Source organism: Octopus bimaculoides, chromosome Z (assembly GCF_046866305.1).
Source record: "Octopus bimaculoides isolate indiv1 chromosome Z, ASM4686630v1, whole genome shotgun sequence".
NCBI classification, from domain to species: Eukaryota; Metazoa; Mollusca; class Cephalopoda; order Octopoda; family Octopodidae; genus Octopus; species Octopus bimaculoides.
This window is the reverse complement of record NC_142944.1, coordinates 22,220,016-22,246,216: the sequence shown is the minus strand read 5'-3', so window position 1 is coordinate 22,246,216 and position 26,201 is coordinate 22,220,016. Positions and strand designations below refer to the sequence as shown.

At 37.5% G+C, this 26,201-nt stretch overlaps 1 protein-coding gene across 1 annotated transcript in view; it reads right to left on the bottom strand.

Annotated features, from left to right (window-relative positions):
- Positions 1 to 836: 836 nt before the first annotated feature.
- Positions 837 to 26,201, bottom strand: part of LOC149132169 (protein jagged-1-like) — a 163,036-nt gene continuing 137,671 nt past the window's right edge. Inside the window, exons 3-4 of the mRNA XM_089364968.1 lie at positions 23,776 to 24,030; positions 837 to 4,214 (exon numbers count right to left, since the gene is read on the bottom strand). Coding sequence (XP_089221094.1) covers positions 4,150 to 4,214; positions 23,776 to 24,030 — 320 coding nt within the window. The 3' untranslated portion in view covers positions 837 to 4,149. The remainder of the gene's footprint in view (positions 4,215 to 23,775; positions 24,031 to 26,201) is intronic.

The window sequence follows — 26,201 nt, the reverse complement described above, 5'->3', positions numbered from 1 at the left end:
TGGGAGTGGTGAGTTAGTATTGAGAGGTGGTAGTTTTGAGCAAGTTGAGAGATTTAAGGGATAGAAGGGATGGATGTAAAAGTGTCTTGCTGCAGAGGAGACACATGGATGCCTCAGTTGGAGAACAAAGGAACGTGAGTCGGAGAGTTAGAAGAAAAGTGTGAATGGTGAGAGAAATGATGATGGTGGAGAGGTGCTGGAACTTGTCCACAAGGGACAACAGAGGTGGTGAGAATAGGTGAGATGATATAGAGGCTTGAGGGTAGGTGAGTGGGCAGGATGAGATGACTGCATGTATACATGTGTGCATATATATATATATATATATATATATATATACACACACACATACACATACACACACGCATATATACACACACACACACATATATATATATATATATATATATGTGTGTGTGTGTATATATATATATATATATATATATATATATATATATATATATATATATATATATATGTGTGTGTGTGTGTATATATATATATATATATATATATCTATATATACACACACACACACACACATAAATGTATATGGAAGTACACATTGGATAATGTAACATAAGATAAACCTATGTTTAACAAAAGAAAAAAAAAATGACAGGATGTTTGGTCACAGCTGGAACACCTTTGATCACAGCATTGACCTGGAGACAAAATAACAGCACCTACATGACAAATCAATATGGAAGGTATAAGTTTTCTTGTTTTCTCTTGATAAGGCTTACTTCTCCCCTCTTTAACCACAACCACCGCATACATTCTCTCTCTCTCTCTCTCTCACTATATATGTGTGTGAGACTATATTAAGTTCTGTCCTTTTTTTTTTTTTCCTTTTCCTTCCTCTTCTCAGGCAGCACCTGTGTTCAGTTATAAAAAAAAAACCCCAGCAAAAACAGAAATCTCTGGGTGATTGCATATGGACATATTAATAACGCCATGTATGCTCTTTGATGCATTTACCTTTCAGTATATGCATTTTAATACCAAACATGCAGATTGCTATCGGAATAAATTCTCATGCATTACTCAACTAAACTGCACATTGATATTGTGATGTCTCCCTCTCACACACACTACTCCCTCAGAATTTGAGGTGTTTCATATTTTATGAAATGAATGATTCTTTTAGGTTTTCTTTTTTTTTTTTAATCTTTTCCCCTTTTATCTCCTGAGACAGTGAATATTAAATCTGGAAAAATTAATGATGTAAGTGCCTTTAAGGTGTTGCATGTGAATCCAAAGACATGGTCTTCAGCAACACAAGAATCCAATTATCTTAATAGTAGTAATATATTTGTGTACGTGTAAATATATATATCATCATCATCATTGCCATCGCCATTTAACATCCACTTTTCATGCAGGCATTGGTTCGATAGTCTGACAGAAGCCAGAAGACTACCCCAGGCTACTGTGTCTATTTTGGAAGGGTTTTCTTGGCTGGATGCCCTTCCTAACACCAACCACCCAGCAGAGTGGATTGAGTGCTTTTACATGGCATCAGCACAGGTCAGGTCAGTTTTGTCAAGGTTTTTACAGCTGGATGTTCTTCTGAACACCAACCACTGGATGCTTTTTATGTAGCACTAGCATACATACACACACACATGCATATATATCATCATCATCATCATCATCATCGTTTAACATCCGCTTTCCATGCTAGCATTGGTTGGACGATTTGACTAAGGACTGATGAACCAGATGGCTGCACCAGGCTCCAATCTGATTTGGCAGAGTTTCTACAGCTGGATGCCCTTCCTAACGCCAACCATTCTGAGAGTGTAGTGGGTGCTTTTACGTGCCACCAGCACGTGGGCCAGTCAGGCGGTACTGGCAACGACCATGCTCAAAATGGTGTTTTTACGTGTCACCTGCACAGGAGCCAGTCCAGCAGCACTGGCAACCCCTCGCTCGAATGTTGTTTGCCATGTACCACCGGTACAAGTGCCAGTAAGGCAACGCTGATATATATATATATATCATTGCTATAATGCAAAAGTGTTGTAAATCCAAAACGTTGCTTTTTCAGAAAAACGACAAAATAGTTTCACCATTCCATAGTAGAACCATTGTACTACACTTTGACAATTTTTGATATCTTGGCATCTAAAGCAGCTGGAGATACCACACAAAGTGGTGCATGGCTTAGTGGTCAGGGTGTTGCATTCATGATCGTAAGATTGTGGTTTCAATTCTTGGCCCAGGCAATGTGTTGTGTTCATGAGCAAAACACATCATTTCATGTTGGTCCAATCCATTCACTGGCAAAAATGAGTAAACCCTGTGGCAAGCCAGCATCCCATCCAGAGCAAAGAATAAGTACAGCACAGAATCCAAGAAACCGACCTCAGGAGCCCATTGCGCATGAAGGGCCTTTGATCCTTTTCTTGACACACACATACACACATGTATATATGTGTGTATGTGTGTGTGAGAGCATATGTATGAGTCTCTGTGTATGTGTGTGACCACTGAATACTAAAGGTCATCTTAAGAAATTCACATGTGTAGCCAACCATGAAGAACAGATCAGAAATACAACCAAATAGAAGGCCAATCCCATTTAAATGCCAGCCAGTACCATCTACTACCATTCATAGCAGTCAGACATGTGCACTCATGCGGCACACACCATGGGTCTATCAGCTGGTACTAAATTCAAAGCACAAGGAACAGAGGAGATGGCTTTGAAGTCAACAATTTTAAACTAACAAAGACAATACTCATATATCGCCTGAGGAAACACAACTAGATCTCATTATGCAAACAAACAGTTGCAAGACGCAATGTATTGCTCACACGAGGAACTGAACCTGTGACCCTATGGCCATGATCCCATCACACTAACTACTAAGCCAGACACTTTCACAATGAACACACACTATTCTTTTATTAGTTAAGTCATGAAGCATGACCATGAGTATAGGAAATGACCCTCAAAAGTTATATTCAGTCAACTACCCCAAAATTTTGTCTACTCCTTGTTTTATCCATCTCATATTGTAGAGCAGTAAAATCGCTAAGCATTTCGCCCAGATTGCTAATGATTCTGCCAGCTCACCACCTTAATAATAATAATAATAATAATTTTTCAGATAGGTACAATACTTTTGTATTTGTGGCAGAATTATAATCTATTATATTGAGCCATCAACCCAAGAAGGACAAAAGGAAAATACAAACACACACACACACACACACACAGTATGGCTAATATGTATTGATATATCTCTTGCTTGATATGGTTGACTGATTCCTCATACTTCAATAGCAAAATTGATCAAGTGACTGTAAATATTCACAATAAAAACAAGTTTGCTATTGCTACGAACTTGTGGGTATATCCAGTTTACAGTCAGCTTACAACATGGACAGATGTTTCAACAAAACTAAATACATCATCATCATCATTTTTCTAACATCCACTTTTCCATGCTTGCATGGTTCTGACAGAATTCACTGAGGTTCATTTTCTATAGCTGGATGCCTTTCCTGTTGCCAACTCTCACCTGCTTCCAAACAAGGTTAATATTTCCTCCATAACCAGACATGTTTGCATGGAAGCCAGAAAATGAATGACACAGCTTGTATGACAGCATCATTTGCTTACAACCACAATGTATAATCAGGGCAAGGAGACACAAACACACATACACATACATAGAACCATCTTTATATGGCGATATGCATGGTTTATGTATGTACGTATCTGAAATCTGTCTGACTGATGAAGTATGGAAAAATGGATGGCAATCATCATCATCATTGTCATCATTTAGCATATGTTTTCCATGCTGGCATGGGTTGGATGGCTTCACAGGAAATGGTAAGGCTAGGGGCTGCATCAAGCTTCCATAGTCTGTTTTAAGCTTAGTTTCTACAGCTAGAAGTCCTTCGTAATGCCAACCACACCACAGAGTGTACTGGATGCTTTCTAAGTAGCACCATTACTAGTGCTTTTTTAGTGGCACCAGGACCAATGCATTTTACATGCCACCTTGGTTTTAGGACTTCAATTCTGTTATAGTGGGTGAGTCTTCTCATGTACAGTAATGATGATGATGCTAAATATAAACAAAGGAAAGAATCGGTCATAAATATTAGAAGAAATAGAAAATGCTGCACTTACTTGCATTCTCCCGGTACTTCACAAGATCCTTGAGTGGGATGACAACCAGCAAGACATATTGCTGAAAAGATTAAAAAATATATATATATAGATAGATATATAAAGAGAGAGATAGACATACATACTTATATTCTCTTACATATACATAGGTGCATGTGTGTGTGTGTGTGAGAGAGAGAGAGAGAGAGAGAGAGAGAGAGAGAGAGAGAGAGAGAGAGAGAGAGAGAGAGATAAAGTAATAATTTAACAAACATAGATTAAATTAGCAATGGACTGAAAAATAAATACAATGGTTAATATGTTAGACTTGAACCGTTCAAGGTGGAGCAAACAACAAGACTGTAGCTCACTGCTTGAAACCTGTGAGAGGGCACACATACAAATATTAAAAGGTTTGGAAGGTAACTGGGAAGTGTTCAGTTTTCCAATTCCAATAACAGATATTTACCCTACAAATGTGTTAAATTCTTTCTTACTTGGCGGTAGTATTATCAAGTGCATCCAAATTACACAAACATCATCATCATCATCGTCGTCGTTTAACGACCGCTTTCCATGCTAGCATGGGTTGGACGATTTGACTGAGGACTGGTGAAACCGGATGGCAACACCAGGCTCCAATCTAACCTGCCCTTCCTAACGCCAACCACTCAGAGAGTGTAGTGGGTGCTTTTACGTGTCACCCGCACGAAGGCCAGCCAGGCGGTACTGGCAACGGCCACGCTCATCTCGCTCGAGAAACCTCATGTGTCATCCGCACAAGAGCCAGTCCAGGGGCACCAGCAACGATCTCGCTCAAAAATCCTACAACAACCCCACACAAGAGCCAGTTCAGGGGCACCGGCAACGATCTCGCTCGAAGAAATTTCATGTGTCACCAGCACAAGAGCCAGTCCAGGGGCACTGGCAACGATCCCGCTCAAAATACTCCGGATACCATGAAAACATTCTCCAACCAAAACTTTGTAAGTGGATTTGGTAGACGGAAACTGAAAGAAGACCACCAAAACACTTTCACCGGAAATTTTTGTATATTCGGATTCTACATAATAAATACGGTGGAGATGGAGTATATGTAATCTGGGTATACCCCCACTTTTAAATTTTGTTTTTTTTACGGAATCCTATGTTTCAGACCATGGAGAATCCGATTCTGGAAAAATTTTTTCAAAAATCTCAATCCCCCCACCTGGTTTTTATATAGATCCACAGGGTAAACCTAACCCTAACTCAAACCCTAACCCTAACCCTGACCCAAACCCTGACCCTAACCCTAACCCTAACACTAGTTTTGTGAGATTTGGCTGTTATTTCTAGCATGTAAATAGCCTGCTTGGTGGGGGGGGGGGGATTGAAATTTTTCAAAAAATTTTTTTTCAGAATCGGAATCTCCATAGCCTAAAACGTGGGATTCCGTAAAAAAAAATTAATAAATAAGGGAGGGAAAGGTTCAGATTACATATAGTCCATCTCTACCGTAAATACTATATGCATAGAAAATTTCATTAAAAAAATATTCATTTTTCTGAAAGTTATGACCTCCCAAAGTCTGGGGAGTAAAACCCTGTAGTTATGCCAAAGTTTGTTTTCTATGTTTTCATTTCTCATTGTGTTTAACGTTTTTTTGTGATGTTCTGTACCCATATATGTATCTATGTATACATATAGATGTAGGTATATACATATATATATATATAGATATATGCATATGTTTATATATTATTTATATTATTATATGATCGAATGCCACGCATCCTTTTCCAAGTAAGTTTTATCTATCTATATATATATATATAAATAAATTTCAATAATAGGACGAATTCTTTTACAAGAATTTATCAAGTAGCTAGCGTGAAAAAAACCTCATAAGGGAAAAAATCCATCATTTATTCCCGAAATATATATTTATATTTATACATTTTTACCGAATGCGAGGAAATGCAACTCTCAAAGCCAACCCCTTAAAACCGGACTAAATTATAGATCATGATTTCGTAGTTATTGTAGTATTATACAACTTCTACTCGTCAGTATAATATGGTCCAGAAAAATAGAAATAAACAGTGAATCAACATACCAAACGAACACCATGTATCCAGCATAGCATATAGACGACTGTTCGTCGCTATTTCCCTGTGTAAGTGGCGGGAATTTCGAATTGCATCTCGGTAAATATGCCTCTTACTCAGAATAAATTCAGCACTGAATATATTCTGGTAATATATTTAATACTACAATAACTACGAAATCATGATCTATAATTTAGTTCGTTTTTAAGGGGTTGGGATCTATTTTAAAACGGGGGCGCCAGTTTTCATTTATGTTTTATGTAGTGTTTTTGGTACGGAAAGACTTTCAAACTTCGTATACTTATCTATTTTGTGTTATAGAACAGAAAAATATTTTTGTATTCGAATTTATTTCATGTAAAAAATTGTCTTATTTCGATAATTTCTACTAATCACTGACGTCTATTCAGTTGAAAACAGTTAGTGCTGTAACGGTGTATATCGTATTAATCCCCTAACCCTAACTAGACTGTTAACCGTCAGTGGCCCGGGAACAAAATTTGCTTAGGGGGTGCAAACTCAGTTTCAAAATTTGGCACTACTGGAGAAGTGTGGATCCAAGTTCTGGGAGTATGCATGTCACAAATTTGCGCATGTGCCCGTGTTAGTCGTAAGTAGTCAAATTTAGCACACAGGTAAAAAAACGAGACGCTCGCTACTTGCTGTAAATGGAGGGTGGGTTATCCATCTAATACAAGAAGAAAATTGCAGATAAATTGAATAAAAACATGAAAAATAACAAAATGATATTTCATTGAAAAGTAAACCATTCTGAAAGATAGTTCAGAATGTTTTCAAAACATTCATCTCCAGCTTTTCCCATATTTTATTAAGGGTTAGGGATTAGGGTTAGGGTTTAAAGTTAGGGGAGGTGAATGTTTTTTCAGTATTCAATGATTATTTTTCACTTTTATATTCAACTTATCTGCAATTTTCTTTTTGTATTACATGGATAACCTCGCTCCTTTTACAGCAAGTAGCACGCGTCCGAGCATCTCGTTGTTTACCTCTGTTTACCTCCTTGCGTCTCGTCATTTGCCTTGTGAGCTAAAATCGACTACTTACAACTAATGCGCGTGCACGCGCAAATTTGTGATATGCACACTCTCAGAACTCAGGTCCACACTTCTCCTGTAGTACCCAAAATTTTTACAAACAAGGTGAAGTTTTCTAATTTGGGTATCAAAGCAAACAAATGTTCAATAATAACTTTTATTATTATGAGTATTGACTGGAAAGTTAACAGGATGACCATTATATTGTCATAGAATGTGACCAAATGAAGTTCATTTTTAAATATTAGGATCTTTTCTGCTTGATTTCACCTTCTGAAATTTTAAAATCAAGCGAAAATTTTCAAATTTGATATATTGGTGTAATTTTTCCCATTGAATCTGATGCTATTCACTTATTCCAGAAAAACTTTAGAAAACTGTAACAGAGGTTTAAAGTTTGATCATTTTCCCCTCCATCAGAGAACAGGATGTGGAAGCTGGCATTTTGTACAAAGTGACAACATTACAATGTTAAAAGATTCAACGATGGAAGTTTTAATAAAGTTTTGTGAAATGTTGGATAAACATACTGTTGGTTTAGTTCATGTGAACAATACACATTTTTGAAATTGGAATAAAATTGACGCAATTGAAAAGTGAAAATCAAACAGAAAGGATCATCTGCATACTTCTTTCAGTGATTCATTGCTTCGATTGACTTGGAAAAGAAGCTATCCTGTTAGTTAAACAAGTTTTCAACAGCTGATAAGACATCATCACTATGATATTGGTTCCAAACCGAGGATTTTCTTTTATATATGTAGGGGATATAGATAATAAGATGAGGTCAAATCATTAAAGTAGGGAGGGTGGCTTAGCAGTCGAAAGCCAATCACACACAGCAGCCATCGAAACCAATTACTTGTGCACTGGAGTATTTGTTTCGATGAAAGAAAAACACTCGACAGTTTTCCTAGCGTTTGGCCTTGATAGCCTTTCGCAACTGCCTTAGAAAGGTGGCACAGTACAGCACTCTCCATTGATGGTGAGAGCCTTTGAAAGTAGTCAATAAACACGATGCTTTTTGCAATTCAAAATACTGAGGCCATCACCTTCCCTGCAGATTAAACGATCTTGATGACCTTCTTTAGAGTAAGTGTTGAGGAGTGTCTCCACTGTTAGATTATCTCTTATTCTCTAACTCAAAATGATAAACCCAACACATTTAAGGAAACTGGATTTGCCTCAAGCAATGTCAGATATTATCGAAATGTGATCAGCCTGGTGCCCTTTTAATCAGGTGTCAGAAGAAGCAACACCCACCAAGCAGAAACTTTCATCATGCCAAATTTATTGTGTAGAATATTCTCAGCTCTCACACGTGATATGCTAATAACATTGGCAATTTATTTATTTTTTGTCCAGTTGCAGACTGTTCAGATCATTAGTCTTCTCAAAATTATCTCTGCTCAAATCAGTTAATCAGCTGTGCACTGTTGATAAAACTGGAGCATCATCCTCCGATATATCAACATGTTCTTGGGGACTAAATCCTTTTTCTACAGGTACTTGATAACAGCATGATGTCAAATTTTATTCATCTTGAAGAGAAGTCACTAATAGTTACTTTTGAAGTTTTCTCTGAACATTCAAATGTCAGTTTACCAAGAAAGAAATAATGAAGCTATAAGTAGTGTTAAAATGGAAGTAAGCCGAGTTTTTGCATCACTCCATAATTCACACGTATATGAAAAAAACAGTATCAACATATTCCAAAAGTTTTCCTACGCTCAAACGTTTTGTAAATGAAACGTTTCATGAAGATGCACAAAGTGTTTTCATCGTATATTTTTTTATGTACATGCAATATGACACAATGTGTAAGACGGTGCTGTCATTGTGGTATGGAGCCAGCTCTTCAAACGGCGAAGTGCACTGAATGTTCTTTCGCTTGATGCAACAGATACAGGTGAAGACAAGACAAGCTGCATTAACGCCAACACTTGTAGCACACTAGAACGAAAAATAGCATCAGACACTCTCCATTTTTCAACTATGTCATTAAATGATTTAGGCAAATTTTCCCTTTCCGTCCATAGGCCAGCAAGAAGTTTGATTTGAGATGACAGTAAGAGTAAATCAAAAGAAGCAGGTAGAAGCAGGTGCATTTTCAAAGTTAAATACTCCACATTTGACTGCTGACAATAGCAACTCCTCTTGCTCAGAGCATACACGTATTCCCTGTTGCTGAAACCGGTGAGTCAATTCATTTTCGATGACAGCCACCATAGAGAAATATTGCAGACGCCAGTCATCGGTGACAGAAAGAGCAACTTCTTCAATAGTTGTTGTGTGCCTAAAGCGCAGTGATGTATTTTTAGATCGCGAAATGTTGGGCATTTTCACCAAGTCAGAAGAGGATACTTCATCAAAATATTTTTCAAAAACCTTCTCACTTCTCATTTTTGAAAGAGTTTTTCAACTTTTCAATCAATTTCAAGCAATCACCGGCTGTCGTGCCTGGATGCTGTAAGCTACGTGCCACTGGCTCACATACCCCAAATATATCCCCAGTGATTTTAATGCCGAACAAAATGGAAGCTTTGCCAGATTGCTTTAGCAGCCCTTTAACAGTAGCCTTTGTTGTTGCTCTTAACGAGAAGTCATTAAGAAAGTCAAGCAAAACAATTTTGAATATTCTTATAATTGTTTTCTGCTTGTTTCAGTGCTGTTGCTCTAATGCACCACCGAGTTGGACACACTGCTTGCAACACAAAGATTTGTCCATTGTGCTTTTCTTTTTGGTGACTCTTTTACAAGAATGGCGCATTGATGAACAAAGTTCAGTGCATCAGCTACAAAGGTAACCTTAAAACTAACTTCTTGGAGGACAAGGTCTAGAGAGTGGTTTCCACAGTGTACAAAATATGTACCTGGGAACAAATTTTTCAATCACATTTGTACACCTGAAATGTTTCCACTCATGGTACTTGCACCATCAAATGAAAAACAGCATAACTTTGAGCCAAGTGAAATGTTTAGGTGACAAAAAACATCTAGAATAATCTTAGTCAGTGTCTTCGAAGAGCAATCACGGGGATTATAAAAACCTAGAAAATCCTCATTGACATTCAGGTCTTCAGAAACGTACCGGACAGTGATTGATACTTGTTCCATGCCAGAGCAATTAGTGGTACCATCACATATAATGCCAATAAATCTGGAATTTTCTACTTTTATTTTGATCTCGTAAAATGTTATGAGCATATGCCTCTAAAATTTCATTTTGAATTGTATCAGAGAGGAAATTGTTCCGACGCTTAAACCACTGGCTTACTTCTGCACTGCATTCTTCAGCAAGTTCCCTTACAAGATTTACAAAGTTTCCCATAAGATTTTGAATTTCTGTTGAATACAACATGGCAGATGATTAAAAAGAGCAGACACAAGAAAGAAAAAATAAGTAAAGAACCACGTATAAGGCCACTGAATTGTAACGAAAGAACTCTGGTCGAACAAAAACCTGAAAAACAAATAGCGAACATCACACAAATAGTGCTTGTGTTTTTATTGGCAAAACCAGCAACATGACCTCCCATCCAATATGCTTCAAAAGACGATAGGCCATACTAGAGCACCGTCTTTTATTTGAAGAAATCAACACCAGGAATTATTCTTTGGAAGCCTCGTATTAATTCTATCGCCTCTTTTTTCGAACCGCCAAGTTACAGGGGCATAATCGCATCAACATTAGTTATCAGGCGATGGTGGGGTGACATACAGACACACAAATATATACATTCGTATGTATATGCATTCGTGTATGTGTGCTTGCATATGTACCTACCTACCTCTCTCTCTCTCTCTCTCTGTATATATATATATATATATATACACACACACATTGTGATAATATACGGTAAAACTATATAACCGGAGGAGAGCTTACTCTACAAGTAGAGAAGTGGGTAAATATAAATAGACCTCGTAACGATACCAGCTACCAAATGGTTTCACAGCGAACTGGGGCCCCAAATGACCTTTGTAAAGTCATTGGGGAGAATCCTGAGCCGATTATCGAGGTCTATTTATATTTATATATATATATCGTATATTTATAAAGAGGGCAAATTCTCCGTAGATTGAAAAAAAAAAAGATGAACAACTTTAATCGATTTCCGAACATTATTGGGTTCTCATCAGAGGCGTAGTGGTTCAAACAAGAAAAATAGAACTTGTTGAGTCAGTCTAAATAAGTATAGATTTATTCATCAGAGAAAGTTACATAGTGACTGAAGGTTCGAGAGTTTCGTGCAGAGGCACTTATCAAACTAATTAAATCAACGTTTTCTATATAAAACGAAAAAGCAAGACACTATCGGAAACAGATATGACGCAGATACTATTTTATATATAGGCAGGAAGACTTTTGGTTAATAATATGACAGAATTAAGGCAAGATAAAAATATGAAAGGCGTCTATATATAAGGCATTCTGCCTAAACTACGTCTTTAAGATATGATTTGTTAGTAGTAACGCTAAAAGGAAACTATTTCCTAAGGAACTCAAGAGAAGGATAAAAAGAGCAGATAGAGAGGAATAAAGACAAAAAGGAAAGTAAAGATTGAATGAAAAGGTGAATCAAGACTAAAGTTGGAGTTGAAAAAAGGCACTTACTCAGGCAGTGGTCAAGCAAATAATGGTCGTTTTGTATTGAAATAATTCTGAAGGGGCTTTATTTTTAGACTGGGGTCAAACGGTCGAATCTATTCAACCATGTTTTAAGTCTTTAGCAACACCAATTACAAAGAACTTGGGAGTGGAGAGAAGTATTGATGGGCAGAAACTGGGTGGGAGCTGTCTTCAATAATTCAAGTAATGCTATACGTTCAAAATTAACCATACATGCTGGTTTTGTTGTTGTTATTGTTGCTGCTACTGTTGTTATTGTCACTTCAGAACTCCCTAGGGAATTTTATGCTAGCTTCATCACTTATTTATTTATTTTTTTACTGATAGATTTTAGACACTTCTTTCCTGCAACTGGTAAGATTATGTAGGGGGTGCAAATTTTGATCTTGCACCCCCTGAAAATTCTAGGGGGTGCGGATGCACCCGCTGCACCCCCTGTTCCCAGGCCCTTGTTAACCGTAACCCTAAACCTAACCCTAACCCTAACTCTAAAATTGTTACACACATACATACGCACAGCGTAATTTATTATATAAACAATATAGCCGTATAAATTACGATTAAACCGGATGAAATATGTCACAGGGAATAACATTTTTATGACCGCCCAGCAGTAACTCTATTGAGCTGAATAGACGTCAGTGATTGGTTGAAATTACAGAAATACGACAACTTTTACATGGAATAACTTGCGAATTCCTTTTTTTTGTTAAGAAGACTAAGAGTAAAAGATGTTTTATATGACACATTCTACCAGTGTCCCAGGTTTCAAAGTGTTTCGTTAGTGTTTCGTTAAGAAAATACTGGCGCCCCGTTTTAAAATAGATCCAGGGGTTGGCTTTGAGAGTTGCATTTCCTCGCATTCGGTAAAAATGTGCTTTTTTTATAGTAGTCTGACCTTAGAGTCCCTCAGGGCGTGAGGCGTTATTGTATAGTAATGCCCTTATATAAATATATATATATATATATATTTCGTATGTGTATTTCGTGTGCAAGATTCTTGATGTGGATACGTGTGTTGAAAGAAATACAATTAAACCTTGGGAGAGGCATTATGCCGGTAATAAACACACGCACTGGTTCAGTCCTTTATTAATTTATATAGTTTTTTGTTAGATTATTTCATTGCACTCTTGCAATCTCTTCAGTAACTTGTCTCTCCACTTCCATTTATTTTGAAATATATGATCTAGCGTTGTTTCGAAACTGTTTGGTATGAGCATGTGAGTGTGTGCAAGCTCGTATGTGTGCACGCTCATATGTGTGCATGCACTTATGTGTTCGTGCTTATATGTAAGTATGTGCGTCCATATGTGTTTGTAACAATTTCGTTTATATCAGATCAGATAGAGACTTTTAAATTAATTTATTTACGTTCATATTCCGCATCATATGTGTGAACAACACACGCAACCATGGGCAATTGTAAGGCCCTCATATACGTGTATTTGGTGTTTAAAATTGGTTGCGTTTCAGTTATGAGGACCGACTCCTGTATTCGTTGCAACGATGCGTCACCGGGGTGTCTAGACAGGATTTCTATGCTAATTCTGTCCAGTACACCACCATGTTGTTCTTTGGCATGCTGGTAGAGCACCGAGGTTTGTTTTTGATTATTATAGTCCCTCCAATGTTCGTTTACACGCTCAGCCAAACTTCTTGCCGTTTCACCTATGTATGTCGTGTTTCTGTTTTTACACTCACCATCCATACAGCTTATTTTGTAGACTACATTTCTGGCTTTGCAGTTGGCACCAGGACTATTTTTGCACACAATGCAACTCTCCTCAACACACCTTGTTCTTCTGAAGGGATATGTTTTACATATTATTGATCTAATTGATCTCCCTGGTTTTTCTATAACATTTATCCTCAACTTGGTACTTTTGAGGATTTTTCGAAATCTGCAGGCCAGTTCTCCGTGTGGCGTGGCGTCCACAAACATTACTCTCTGGAACTTGTCGGTATTGTACCACGTGGTCTTTTTGTTTGTTTTGTCACTAATCCTTTGTAGTCTATTCCACTGTTTGTTATGGTATCTAGGTTGTGTTCCATTTGTATCTTATATATATATCTTATATATATATATATATTTGTATCTTATATATATATATAAAAATGCATGTGTATATATATATGTGTGTGTGCATAAATCTTTAAATCTTAAAAATGTTTCAGCTTCAAAGCTGCGGTCATGCTGGAGCACGAATATATATAGATTACATATATGAATGTATTTATAAATAAATACATACAAACATTGCTAAGTGATTTATTGATGCAAAATGAAAATATTGAGCCCCAGGTGCAAAAGTGAAGATGGAAATTTATTAGTACAGAGGATGGTGGGATAAATATATATAGATAAACATAATCCTGTTTATCTGCTCACAGTTAAACACACACACACACAAATGAGGTGAGAGAGAGATATTGAATAATATATATAGAGAGAGAGTGGAAGGGACCACCACTAATTCCACTCAGAGACCCCCCTTCCCCATCCCCCACAACTCTGCAATCATCATCACAGACCAAAAAGGGGAAAATGGGATATACATAGAAAGAGATTTGAAGGAGAGGTAAGATAAAGCTGTGACTAAAGGGGCCACATCTACACTGTCAGGTTATTGGTTAGACACTTGATATCCTAGTTTCCACAGAATGAAACGTATTTGTAAATATAAGCCTGTGTGTGTGCATGTATGTACATATTTGTGTGTGTGTGTATAGATGTATACATACATGCATACACAAACACATACATATACACATGCATAATCTATATATATTCGTGCTCCAGCATGACTGCAGCTTTGAAGCTGAAACATTTTTAAGATTTAAAGATTTATACACACACATATATATATATATATATACACATGGATACACAAACATTGCTTCTAGAAGAAGCAGAACTCAATACATGTGTGCATGTGTGTGTGTGTATGTGTGTACACACATGCATGCATGCATGCATGCATACATACACTCATGCATACACACACACATGCAGACATGCACACATACATACTTACACACACGCACACACACACACACACACATTGAAACAGACAGAAAAATTACGTGAGTAAGTCAGGGTCAGAAAGTTTCATACATTGCACATATCAAGTTTTGTAAGTGCCATGCACAAAACTTTTTAGACACCTTCAAAACTTTCCAACCTTAAATAGTGCGTCAGTTTTGAAGAATGCCTGATTCCTTGAAATCATCTCCCTTTCTTGTTTGAATTTCAAAAACTTAGGCACATCACAAAATCTCAGATTTTCTAAGTCTTCCCAGCTTTTCAAACATAAACTATTCCTAGACATTAAGAATTTCTGAAAATCTAAATAAAAAGCATTGGTATTCTTAAATTAAGCATAACAAACTTTCCAAGATAGTCAATAGTTTAAATAAAGGCGCTGGAGTGGCTGTGTGGTAAGTAGCTTGCTTACCAACCACATGGTTCTGGGTTCAGTCTCACTGCGTATGCATGCATGTATATATCTATATACAAGTGTCTTCTACTATAGCCTCGGGCTGACCAAAGTCTTGTGAGTGGATTTGGTAGAAGGAAACTGAAAGAAGCCCGTCGTATATATCAGTTGTGACGTGCAAGAGAGACGATTGCGCTGGTATGGACATGTGGTGAGAATGGAGGAGGATAGCTGCGTGAAAAAGTGCCACACCCTAACAGTTGAGGGAACCCGTGGAAGAGGTAGGCCCAGGAAGACCTGGTGAGAGGGATAACTCCCTTGGCAAACAGGACACAGTCGTGTGTCGATAAGCCAGCTGGAGGAGATGTCCTCCTGGGGCTAAAAGCAACAGTAACATCCACCCCTAGGGGTCAGCCACACTTAAGTGGCAATATACTACACTTTATCGTGCAGTTACTGTTAATACTTCATTTAGAGAATTAACATTGTATATATATATATATATATATATATAAAGCTGAACATTAGAAGCATCAGTTGTGGCGTGCAAGAGAGACGATTGCGCTGGTATGGACATGTGGTGAGAATGGAGGAGGATAGCTGCGTGAAAAAGTGCCACACCCTAACAGTTGAGGGAACCCGTGGAAGAGGTAGGCCCAGGAAGACCTGGGCTGAGGTGGTGAGGCAAGACCTTCGTACATTGGGCCTCACCGAGGCGATGACTACGGACCGAGACCTTTGGAAATGGGCTGTGCGTGAGAAGACCCGGCAAGCCAAGTAAGATCGTTGCCAGTGCCCCTGGACTGGTTCTTGTGCGGTTGGCACATGAGATGCACCATTTTGAGCGTGGCCGTTGCCAGTACCGCCTGACTGGCTCCTGTAGGATTTTCGAGCGAGATCGTTGCCAGTGCCCCTGGACTGGCTTGTGCGGGTGGCACATAAAAGACACCATTTCAAGCGTGGCCGTTTTCGTGCGGGTGACACGTAAAAGCACCCACTACACTCTCTGAGTGGTTGGTGTTAGGAAGGGCATCCAGCTGTAGAAACTCTGCCAAATCAGACTGGAGCCTGGTGTTGCCATCCGGTTTCACCAGTCCTCAGTCAAATCGTCCAACCCATGCTAGCATGGAAAGCGGACGTTAAACGATGATGATGATGATGATGATGATGATGATGATGATATATATATATGTGTGTGTGTGTGTTTGTGTTTGTTCCCCTAGCATTGCTTGACAACTGATGCCGGTGTGTTTATGTCCCCGTCATCTAGCAGTTCGGCAAAAGAGACCGATAGAATAAGTACTAGGCTTCCAAAGAATAAGTCCTGGGGTTGATTTGCTCAACTAAAGGCGGTGCTCCAGCATGGCCACAGTCAAATGACTGAAACAAGTAAAAGAGTAAAGAATTGCTCAAATTTGCTCGATGGTAAAAAAAATTCTACGATAACTGTTCTAAAACATTAATTGGGAATCTAAGACTGTGGTAGATAAGCTGAATATCAATAATCTGCTGTTATTAGCTAAATACCAAGCATCAATTTGTAACTATTAAAAATCTTGAGGAAGATTTTGATTCTAAATCTAAAAGTAGGCTGACACTACTAAATCTGAAATCAATCTGGTAAGAAAAAAAAAAAGATAGAGTAAGTTTGATATATATAATATTAGCAAAGCTACTAATCTCCAGTAATGGAACAATAGTAACACTGAATTTGCCTTTTTAATGATATTGGTTTCAAATTTCAGCATAGGGCCAGCAATTTTAGAGGAGGAGCCAAGTTGAATAAATCAACCCTAGTGCTCAACTGGTACTTATTTTATTGAACCCCAAAAGGATGACAGGCAAAGTCAGCCTTGGTGGAATTTGAACCCAGAATTTAAAGATGGATGAAACGCCACTAACTATTTTACTTGGTGTGCTAAAGATTCTGCCGGCTTGCCACCTTCCTGTTTAGTGATATTAAGAACAAAGCGTGGTACCAAATTTACTCAATTTGTTATAGCGGGTTTTCATCTCTCTACCTCTAAGTCCTTATTATAGATTTTCCCCAAGTTATATTATATTATAACAAAGATATAGAAATAATAATGCATGTTAGGAAGACAATGTTCTATGACAAAGTTTCTGCTTTGGTTAAGAAATATGACCTAGCCAGGTCTTTCAGTGTAAGCATGAGTCTGTTAGACAGTGCCAAGGTTTGTGTTGAGATGTATAAACCTTGTTGGTTTATACATCTCAGACTGATGTTGGAAAAGATCTACTTTAGAATATTTTGGCCGATATCATAATAAAAAGTTAGCCATTTCCAACAATGCTAACTGACACACATTAAATAAACTAAGGGAAGAACAAAATCTAAATCTTCAGTACTTTAGAACAACTATGGCAGTGATAAAATTGACTGTAGCTGATTTCCAAGACATTATTCCTAACCTTAGCAACAGTCTATACAACCTTTACAAGCACTTAATCAGAAGCTTGCTGACAGTAATACAAGATCATGTCATTCATCTATTGTAGTCAAGAACCATGTCAGTAAGTAGAAGAATGTTGATATGGTAATGACATATTATTGTTATGGAGAATTGAAGTCAGAGAATTTAAAGACAAGCTAAACCTGGATCAATAATACACCAAGCTCTGACCCCCAAAATTGTTCTTAATTTAGACACAAGGTCTGCAGTTTTGAGGGGTAGTGGTTGGTTAATTATATTGGTCCCAGTTCTTTGACTGGAACTTTATATCTTCTATGCTGAAGAGTTAAAAGGAAAAGCTGACCATAACAAGATATTAACTTAGAATGATGAAAAGCCTTACTATGATATAAATATATATATATATATATATATATATATATATATAAAGTAAAATCCCCAGAATTACACCTGAAGAATATTGTCCATACAGAAACATTAATACTTGCCAGCCAAGTGAACCCTGTAAAGTTAAATGCATTATTTGTCCATTAAGCAGACATCCAATATTTAAGCTCCAATTAAGGCCATACTATTGAGTGATATACAGGGAAGACTGAGGGAGAATTTAAGATACATTATTATTTCCATCAAACTAGTTTCAGAATTATTGAAAGATATAACATAGATTAAGCTTTCCTATTATCTCTGATATTTGAAAGACAGAGCTCTCAATTACAGTGTCAGAAGAAAATCCTTGAATGATTCAAGCCATATAAGAAGGGCATCGAGAAATGTGATTTGTGCACAGCTTAAAAGAGTCCAAAAGTAAAACATTCATGAGGTCATGTAACTTAGTGGTTAAGATGTTGCATTCATGATTGTGATTCCAAGACCAGCCAGTTCCTTGTGTTGTTGAACAAAACTCCTTCATTTCCTGCTGCTTGCAATCACTTTAATGTCTGATGTGTAGCACACTGTGCAAAGCTGATTTCATGTAGAGAGTAAGCTCACGCAAAACACAATAAGCAAATCATCTGTGCAGGTTGTTCAGTAAGAAACTGTGGAATCATCTTTCTCAGACTTGAGAGATTACCAACTATTAAAAACATACAAGACAATCAAACAATTACCTTAATTCTAAATTCAAAATACTAATAAATAAAAAAACTGTTGGCATAGCAAGAAATTTATTTCAAAGGTCTTGATCTGAACTGCTTTGCAGGAATAATGGACAGATGACTATACTTTAACGTCTGCACAATATTGTACCTTAAACATCAGCCTTAACAAATTGCGCATTCCAGCCATTCCTAATCCCTGGTATACTTTCCAGCCTTATTTTCTAACTGCACTTTCCCAAATGATACATTCTTATATATATATATATTTTCTTTTCAAATTTTTTTAGGTGTTTCCCCACCCTTTTATTTTTTCCTTAATCATGTTTTTTTCTTTGTGCCAGACCCAACCCTGAGTCTCTCCATCTAGCTTCTCTCTGCACACAAACCAATCAACCCACTTATTTTAGCTACCACCCTATCTGTCTATCTATCTATCTATCTACCTATCAATCTACCTACCTACCTATCTACCTATCTAAACCTTTATCTATCTACATCTGCATTTGCATACGAACATACATGAGTGTGAGTGTTTAAGCACATGTGCATATGTGTGCATATAAATGTATATACATAAATAATTATATGTATATACATAAGTGTATGTATTTGTATACATATGTCCACACACACATACACGCTTCCAACCTGCCAGCCCACACACACTCTCTCTCTCTCTCTCTCTCTTGTGTTCTCTACCTTCTGTGTTTCATCTCTCTTTCTGCCTCTCTCTCTCTCTCTCTTTCTCTCTCTCTCTCTCTCTCTTTCCCTCCCAGCCTTGCTCTGTTACAACAAAATGTTTCATATTACTTGTCTGTGTTAAAACATCATTATCATCATCATCATTAACAGAACATCGAACCAATTCCGTCTATAGCAACAGCAGCATTTAATAGAAGCTGGAAATATTGATTGCACATCAATAGAGTTAACAATAGATATCGGCTGTACGAAGCCATATTCATACGATGCCACCATGGAAATTTACATTACGCTCAATCTGAGTCAATGGAAAAATCTCATCACAGCTTCTAAATGTGCTAGAAATAGAAACCAAATCCCTCCCAAATTTGTCATGATAAAAAAAAATAGGAGGGTTGAAGGGACTGGTATACATTGGACAATGTACTGTATTTTAGCATGTCTAAGGAACCCCCTAATTTTTGGGGCTTAAAATTTGGAAAAAAGGGTTTTGTAAGGGGTTATAATACTATCCATGTATAAGAAACTCCCATATTTTTTTAACCTAATTTTTGACAAAAAAAAAAAGGGTTCCTTATACACATTAAAATATGGTTATTCCGGATTCACTGTGTTGGGAAAAGAAACAGGGTGGTCATAGTTGGAATGCTTTTGATTATTTGTCTGCTGGGCTGAGGACTTACTTGGGGCTAAACAACAACTTACAAGGTGAGACAGACAGACAGACATGGAGGCTGTCATAGAAGTAGAGGTTTGTAGTATAAATATCGAAGTGGAATTGAAAGAGAGGACAATGTTTTTTTTTTTTGTTCTTTAAATACTATTTCATGACATTTTTTTTTAATGCTTGCTGACTTGGAATTGTTATGGAATTCTTTTGGAACAATTATTTTTACACCTGGATTCATATTCTGTTGCTAAGTAGTCAACTGTGGAGTAAAGAGTAGAAACATTTTCCCTTTAGGTAGAAAAAATGGTAATGGCATCAGCAGAATTAGACACATTGCTCAGGAACACACCAAGAAAAAAAGATCTCTCTTGAGATGGATGTATAATAGTAACAAAACTCTTATCCGGCTTCCAGAAATCTGCAAATATTGTGCAAGACTGTGTTGATATATATATATATTTACACACACATACACATTATATATAGGCGTAGGAGTGGGTGTGTGGTAAGTACCACACGGTTCCGGGTTCAGTTCCACTGCGTGGCACCTTGGGCAAGTGTCTTCTACTATAACCTCGGGCCAAGCCTTGTGAGTGGATTTGGTAGATGGAAACTGAAAGAAACCCATCGTATATATGTATATGTATATATATATATGTGTGTGTTTGTGTGTCTGTGTTTGTCCTCCACAACATCGCTTGACAACTGATGTTATGAAAACGGGGAAAAAAAGGATGTGCATTGACCTACAATGTTTTCTGCTATTTTGATGTATTTTTGGTTTACCTTCCTGTTATGGCTGATGACATTTTCCTTCTAGCTGTTAAATGGGGACGAGGGTGGGATGGATGGGGGCGTTAGGTTACAGTGACTAAGTTTTTTAGTGAAGGGTAAAAACAGCCAAAACATATCTAAAATAATAAACTTTTAACTTAATGATTTCAAATTTTTGCCACAAGGGCAGCTTGGGGGAGAAGATTAAGTTGATTACATTGACCCCCCACCCCCAGTGCATAACTGGTACTTATTTTATCGATCCTGAAAAGATGAAAGGCAAAACTGACTTTGGCAAAGTTTGAACTCAGAATGTTAAGACAGACAAAATGCCACTAATCATATTGCCTGGCATGTTAACAATTCTGCCAACTCATCACCTTAACAATATCAATAATAATAATAATAATAATAATGTTTTCCTTATTAATCACTGAAGGTTCACAAAAATCGTTAGGGAAGGTAGGACAATACAATGTGGGGTTACACAAAAGGTGTGTATAAAAGTAAAAATTACAAAAATATAAATTCTAGCAAAAGAATAATTCCCCAAAAGAGGAAGACTACTTAGGGCTGTTCTTGGAAACCCCACAAAACCATGGAGGCCCTGACTACTAGGACAAGTGCCCTCTCCACATTGTCTATAATAATAACAAAATACTGGTAACATCATTTTTAAGAGACTAAATCTGGAACACAAATAAGGAATTTGTGAAACCAGTGTGGCTCATTAAATGCAAATGATTTTCTGAATCAAAAGAAACCCTTAGGAGGAGTCAATGTTTATGTTCAGTTTGTGTAACACTAGGGAGATGAGAGATAAACTACTCCCTGGATGGGAAAGTGGTCAATAACAAGTAACATTTGAATTTGGTATTATAAACAAACGAGTCGCATACAGGGTTGGATTAAGACCCATAGAGGTTCTACCCCTGAGGGTGCTGAAAAGTTCCTGGCTTTAAGTGTATCATGAGAGGCTTGGTTGGAGGCCCAACCTTCCAAGTTCTTTTAAGGAGCTTAGAAAAACTGAAGGACCACTGTAATAAGTGTGTGGATATCAATAAAAGAATAAATGATCCTCCTGTATTTTCTTTTACCCAAAGCCAGGAACTTTTCAGCACCCCCTCATATATGTAATTCATCATACAAATAATAAACCATAAAATAGATTTTTACAGCTGTGTGGTAAGTAGCTTGCTTACCAACCACATGGTTCTGGGTTCAGTCCCACTACGTGGCACCTTCGGCAAGTGTCTTCTACTATGAGTGGATTTGGTAGACGGAAACTGAAAGAAGCCTGTCATATATATGTATATGTATATATGTGTGTTTGTGTGTCTGTGTTTGTCCCTCCAACATCGCTTGACAACCGATGTTGGTATGTTTACATCCCCGTAACTTAGCAGTTCGACAAAAAGGGCCGATATAATAAGTACTAGGCTTACAAAAAATAAGTCCTGGGGTCGATTTGCTTTACTAAAGGTGGTGCTCCAGCATGGCCGCAGTCAAATGACTGAAACAAGTAAAAGAGTAAAGAGAGAGAGTAAGAAAATAATGTTTATTTTTGAATTCTTCCTCCTTATATTTGCAAAATTTTCTGTTACATTTTTTAAATGCAAAGTCTTTGATGAGATCTTCATTATGATGCCATGAACAATTTGAAATTATATTTCCAATCATATAAACTATTTCGAATATCATTTTAGCAAGTTTAAAGTGATTTCTTTTATACCGTAAACCATTTACCATTTCTTTGGTGCCCCATTTTCCCTTGATGTCCTAAGCACATACTAATTTCCCTTCATGTCTTAAGCATATACTAATATTGCTTAATGGTTAGTCCAGTGCTGGTCCTATGTAAATTTCACAGTGAGACTTAACTATACTGACTAATTATAGTAATCTGTGTAGTCTAATGAGAGGTTAGTGTTTTGACCAAAGTCACAAGAACTACTGCTGACAGGAATTGAACCATTGATTCCTCTTTTACTGTTGCTGCTCTGACATTGTATTGACTTACTTAAAAAGGTGTTAAACTACTATAAACAAATGTTGCATGTATACAAACTTTCTGCATACATATATGCACACTTAAAAATATTTATACAAGAAGACCCGTTGAGTTAAGTAAAACCAAAATCATAGCTGTGGCTAGTGTCCCCTGACTGGCTCCCATGCTGGTGGCATGTAACAAGCACTATCCAGACTTGGTTGATGCCAGTTCTTCTTAACTGGCTCCCATGCCAGTGGTACATAAAAAGCACCATCTGAACATGGTCGATGCCAGTTCCACCTAACTGGCTACTGAGCCGGTGGTACGTAAAAAGCGCCATCAAAACATTGTCGATACCAGGTCTACCTGATTGGTTCCCATGCTGCTGGCACATAAAATGCATCATCCAAACATGGTCGATGCAAGTGCCCCCTGACTGGCCCTGTGCTGGTGGCACATAAAAAGCACTCACTACACTCTCAGAGTGGTTGGCATTAGGAAGGGCATCCAGCTGTAGAAACAGATTGGAGGCTGGTGCAGATCTAGCCTCTCACACCTACCCTACAATATCATTCTAAAAATATACAATGACGTCATCAAAATTTTGAAGCTAAAACAATGTGATTGAAAAAGGATTACATTTGACAGAATAATCCGAATGCTAAAGGGCTAATGCAGTGCTCCAGCATGGCTGCAGTCAAATGACTTAAACAAGCAAAAGAATAAAAGAATAATTGATTAGTCTTACCTTTCATACAATGTTTCCCTGTCCAGCCTTCCAAACAAATTTTGTCCCCATTTTCATTACAGGTATTGTGTCCAAAAGAATCATTCCTGGGCCGACAGTACTTTTTGCAAGTTTTATTATAATAATTTTTATCACAGAGGACCCGTATCCTATATTCAATGTTGGCAATAGTTCCTTTATGCGATAGTGTTTGCCAGCTTGGATCTGGTGATCTTTCACCACGATGGGTAAATATTTCAATCAAGCTATCACTACCTGCAAACAGAAAATAAACCAAAATTAGTGATCATATAACTATTGATATTGTAGTACAGTGTCACAAGTTTTTTTTTTTTTTAAGGGAAGGGTAAGACAATTTCATCAACCCTAGAACTCAACTGGTACTCATTTTATTGGTTTCAAATTTTGGCACAAGGCCAGCAATTTCTGAGGATTGTTTACCCCAGCAGAAACTAATCTCAGAATGTAAAGATGGATGAAATGTTGCAAAGCATTTTAGCTGTTATGCTGACAATTCTGCCAGCACGCTGCCTTACCTTAAATAATAATAATAATCTTTTTTATTATAGGCACAAGGCCTGAAATTTGGGAGGAAGGGGCCAGTTGATTACATGGACCCCAGTACTCAACTGGTACTTAATTTATCGACCGAAAAGGATGAAAGGTAAAGTCGACCTAAAGGTAAAGGTAAAGTCGACTTCGGTGGAATTTGAACTCACAACGTAGTGACGGGTGAAATACTGCTAAGTATTTCGTCCAGTGTGCTAACGATTCTGCCAGCTCACCACCTTAACAATGATAATAATAACGATGACAAAAATAATAATAATAATCTTTTCTACTCTAGGCACAAGACACAAAGTTTTTGTGGAGGGTGCCAGTCAATTACATCGACCCCAGTGCGTAACTGGTACTTAATTTATCGACCCCCGAAAGGATGAAAGGCAAAGTCAACGTTGGAGGAATTTGAACTCAGAACGGAAAGACAGAAGAAATACATCTAAGCATTTCACCTGACATACTAACATTTCTGCCAGCTCACTGCCTTACTTTAAATAATAATAATAATGATGATGATGATAACAACAACAATTTCTTTATTAACCACAAAGGGTTTACATTAGGAAAAACATAATGGACAGTACAGTATGAAACAAAAATGTGTTTCTTATTTCTTTATTGCCCATAAGGGGCTAAACATAGAGGGGACAAAGAAGGACAGACAAAGGGATTAAGTCGATTACATCAACCCCAGTGCGTAACTGGTACTTTGTTTATCAACCCCAAAAGGATGAAAGGCAAAGTTGACCTTTGCCTTTCAATGTGTCCCTATGTGTGTGAGTGTGTTTTGTTGTAAGGGTTTTGTGCGTAAACAAAGATTAATATAATGAAGAAGGAGAAAAAACAATTTGAAATCCTCAATAGGGAGATGTTCGAGTGCCGCTCATGAAAAAAACCCATAAAAAAAACCATGGGTGCCCAGACTTTTGGGGCATTTGCCTTTTTACTTTCCCTTTTTTCCAATTACAGGCGTATGCTCAAGGCAGGCCCGTTTACCCGCACCATTCTCGCACCTTTCAGCAAATTGACTAGAAGACAACACTTTCCTCTCTACCCTTATTTTCCTTTTCAAGTGAAACTTGAAGAAGTTGATCAAGGATTGGCCAAAGAGAAAAGTGTTTGTCTTCAATCCCTTCAGTCTCGTCCACCATATGACCTCTTTCACCATGGCCACCAGGAATATAAATACAGCCTTGCCTTCCTGGTTAAGGGAAGGTGGCGGGGCAATCAATAATAACCCTTTCTACTACAGGCACAAGGCCTGATATTTTTGGAGGAGGGGGGCTAGTTGATTACATTAACTATAGTGTGTAACTGGTACTTATTTTTCAATGACCGCGAAAGGATGAAAGGTAAAGTCAACCTTGGTAACATTTGAACCCACGACATGTAGACAGTTGAAATACTGCTAAGAATTTTGTTTGACGTCAATAATAATAATAATAATCCTTGCTACTAATGACACAAGACCTGAAATTTGGGTGGGGGAAGACTAGTTGATTACATTGACCCCAGTGCTGCACTGGTACTTAATTCATCGAACCCAAAAGGATTAAAGGCAAAGTTGACTTTGGTGGAATTTGAACTCATAACAAAGATGAATGAAATGCCACAAAGCATTTTGCCTGGCATGCTAACTATTCTGCCAAATTGCCACCTTTAATAATAATAATAATAAGAGCACTCAGAGAGTGCAAACCTCTGCCAAGGCAACACCAATGTTATCTCAACGATTAGCCAGAGATGATTTTTAAAATGAGAATATCTGAAATAAACTCGACTGCTCTCACAAAAGAGAATACTAAAAATGAACCCGAACGCTCTCAAAAATTAAGTAAAAAAACAGAAAAATAATCCAGAATCCT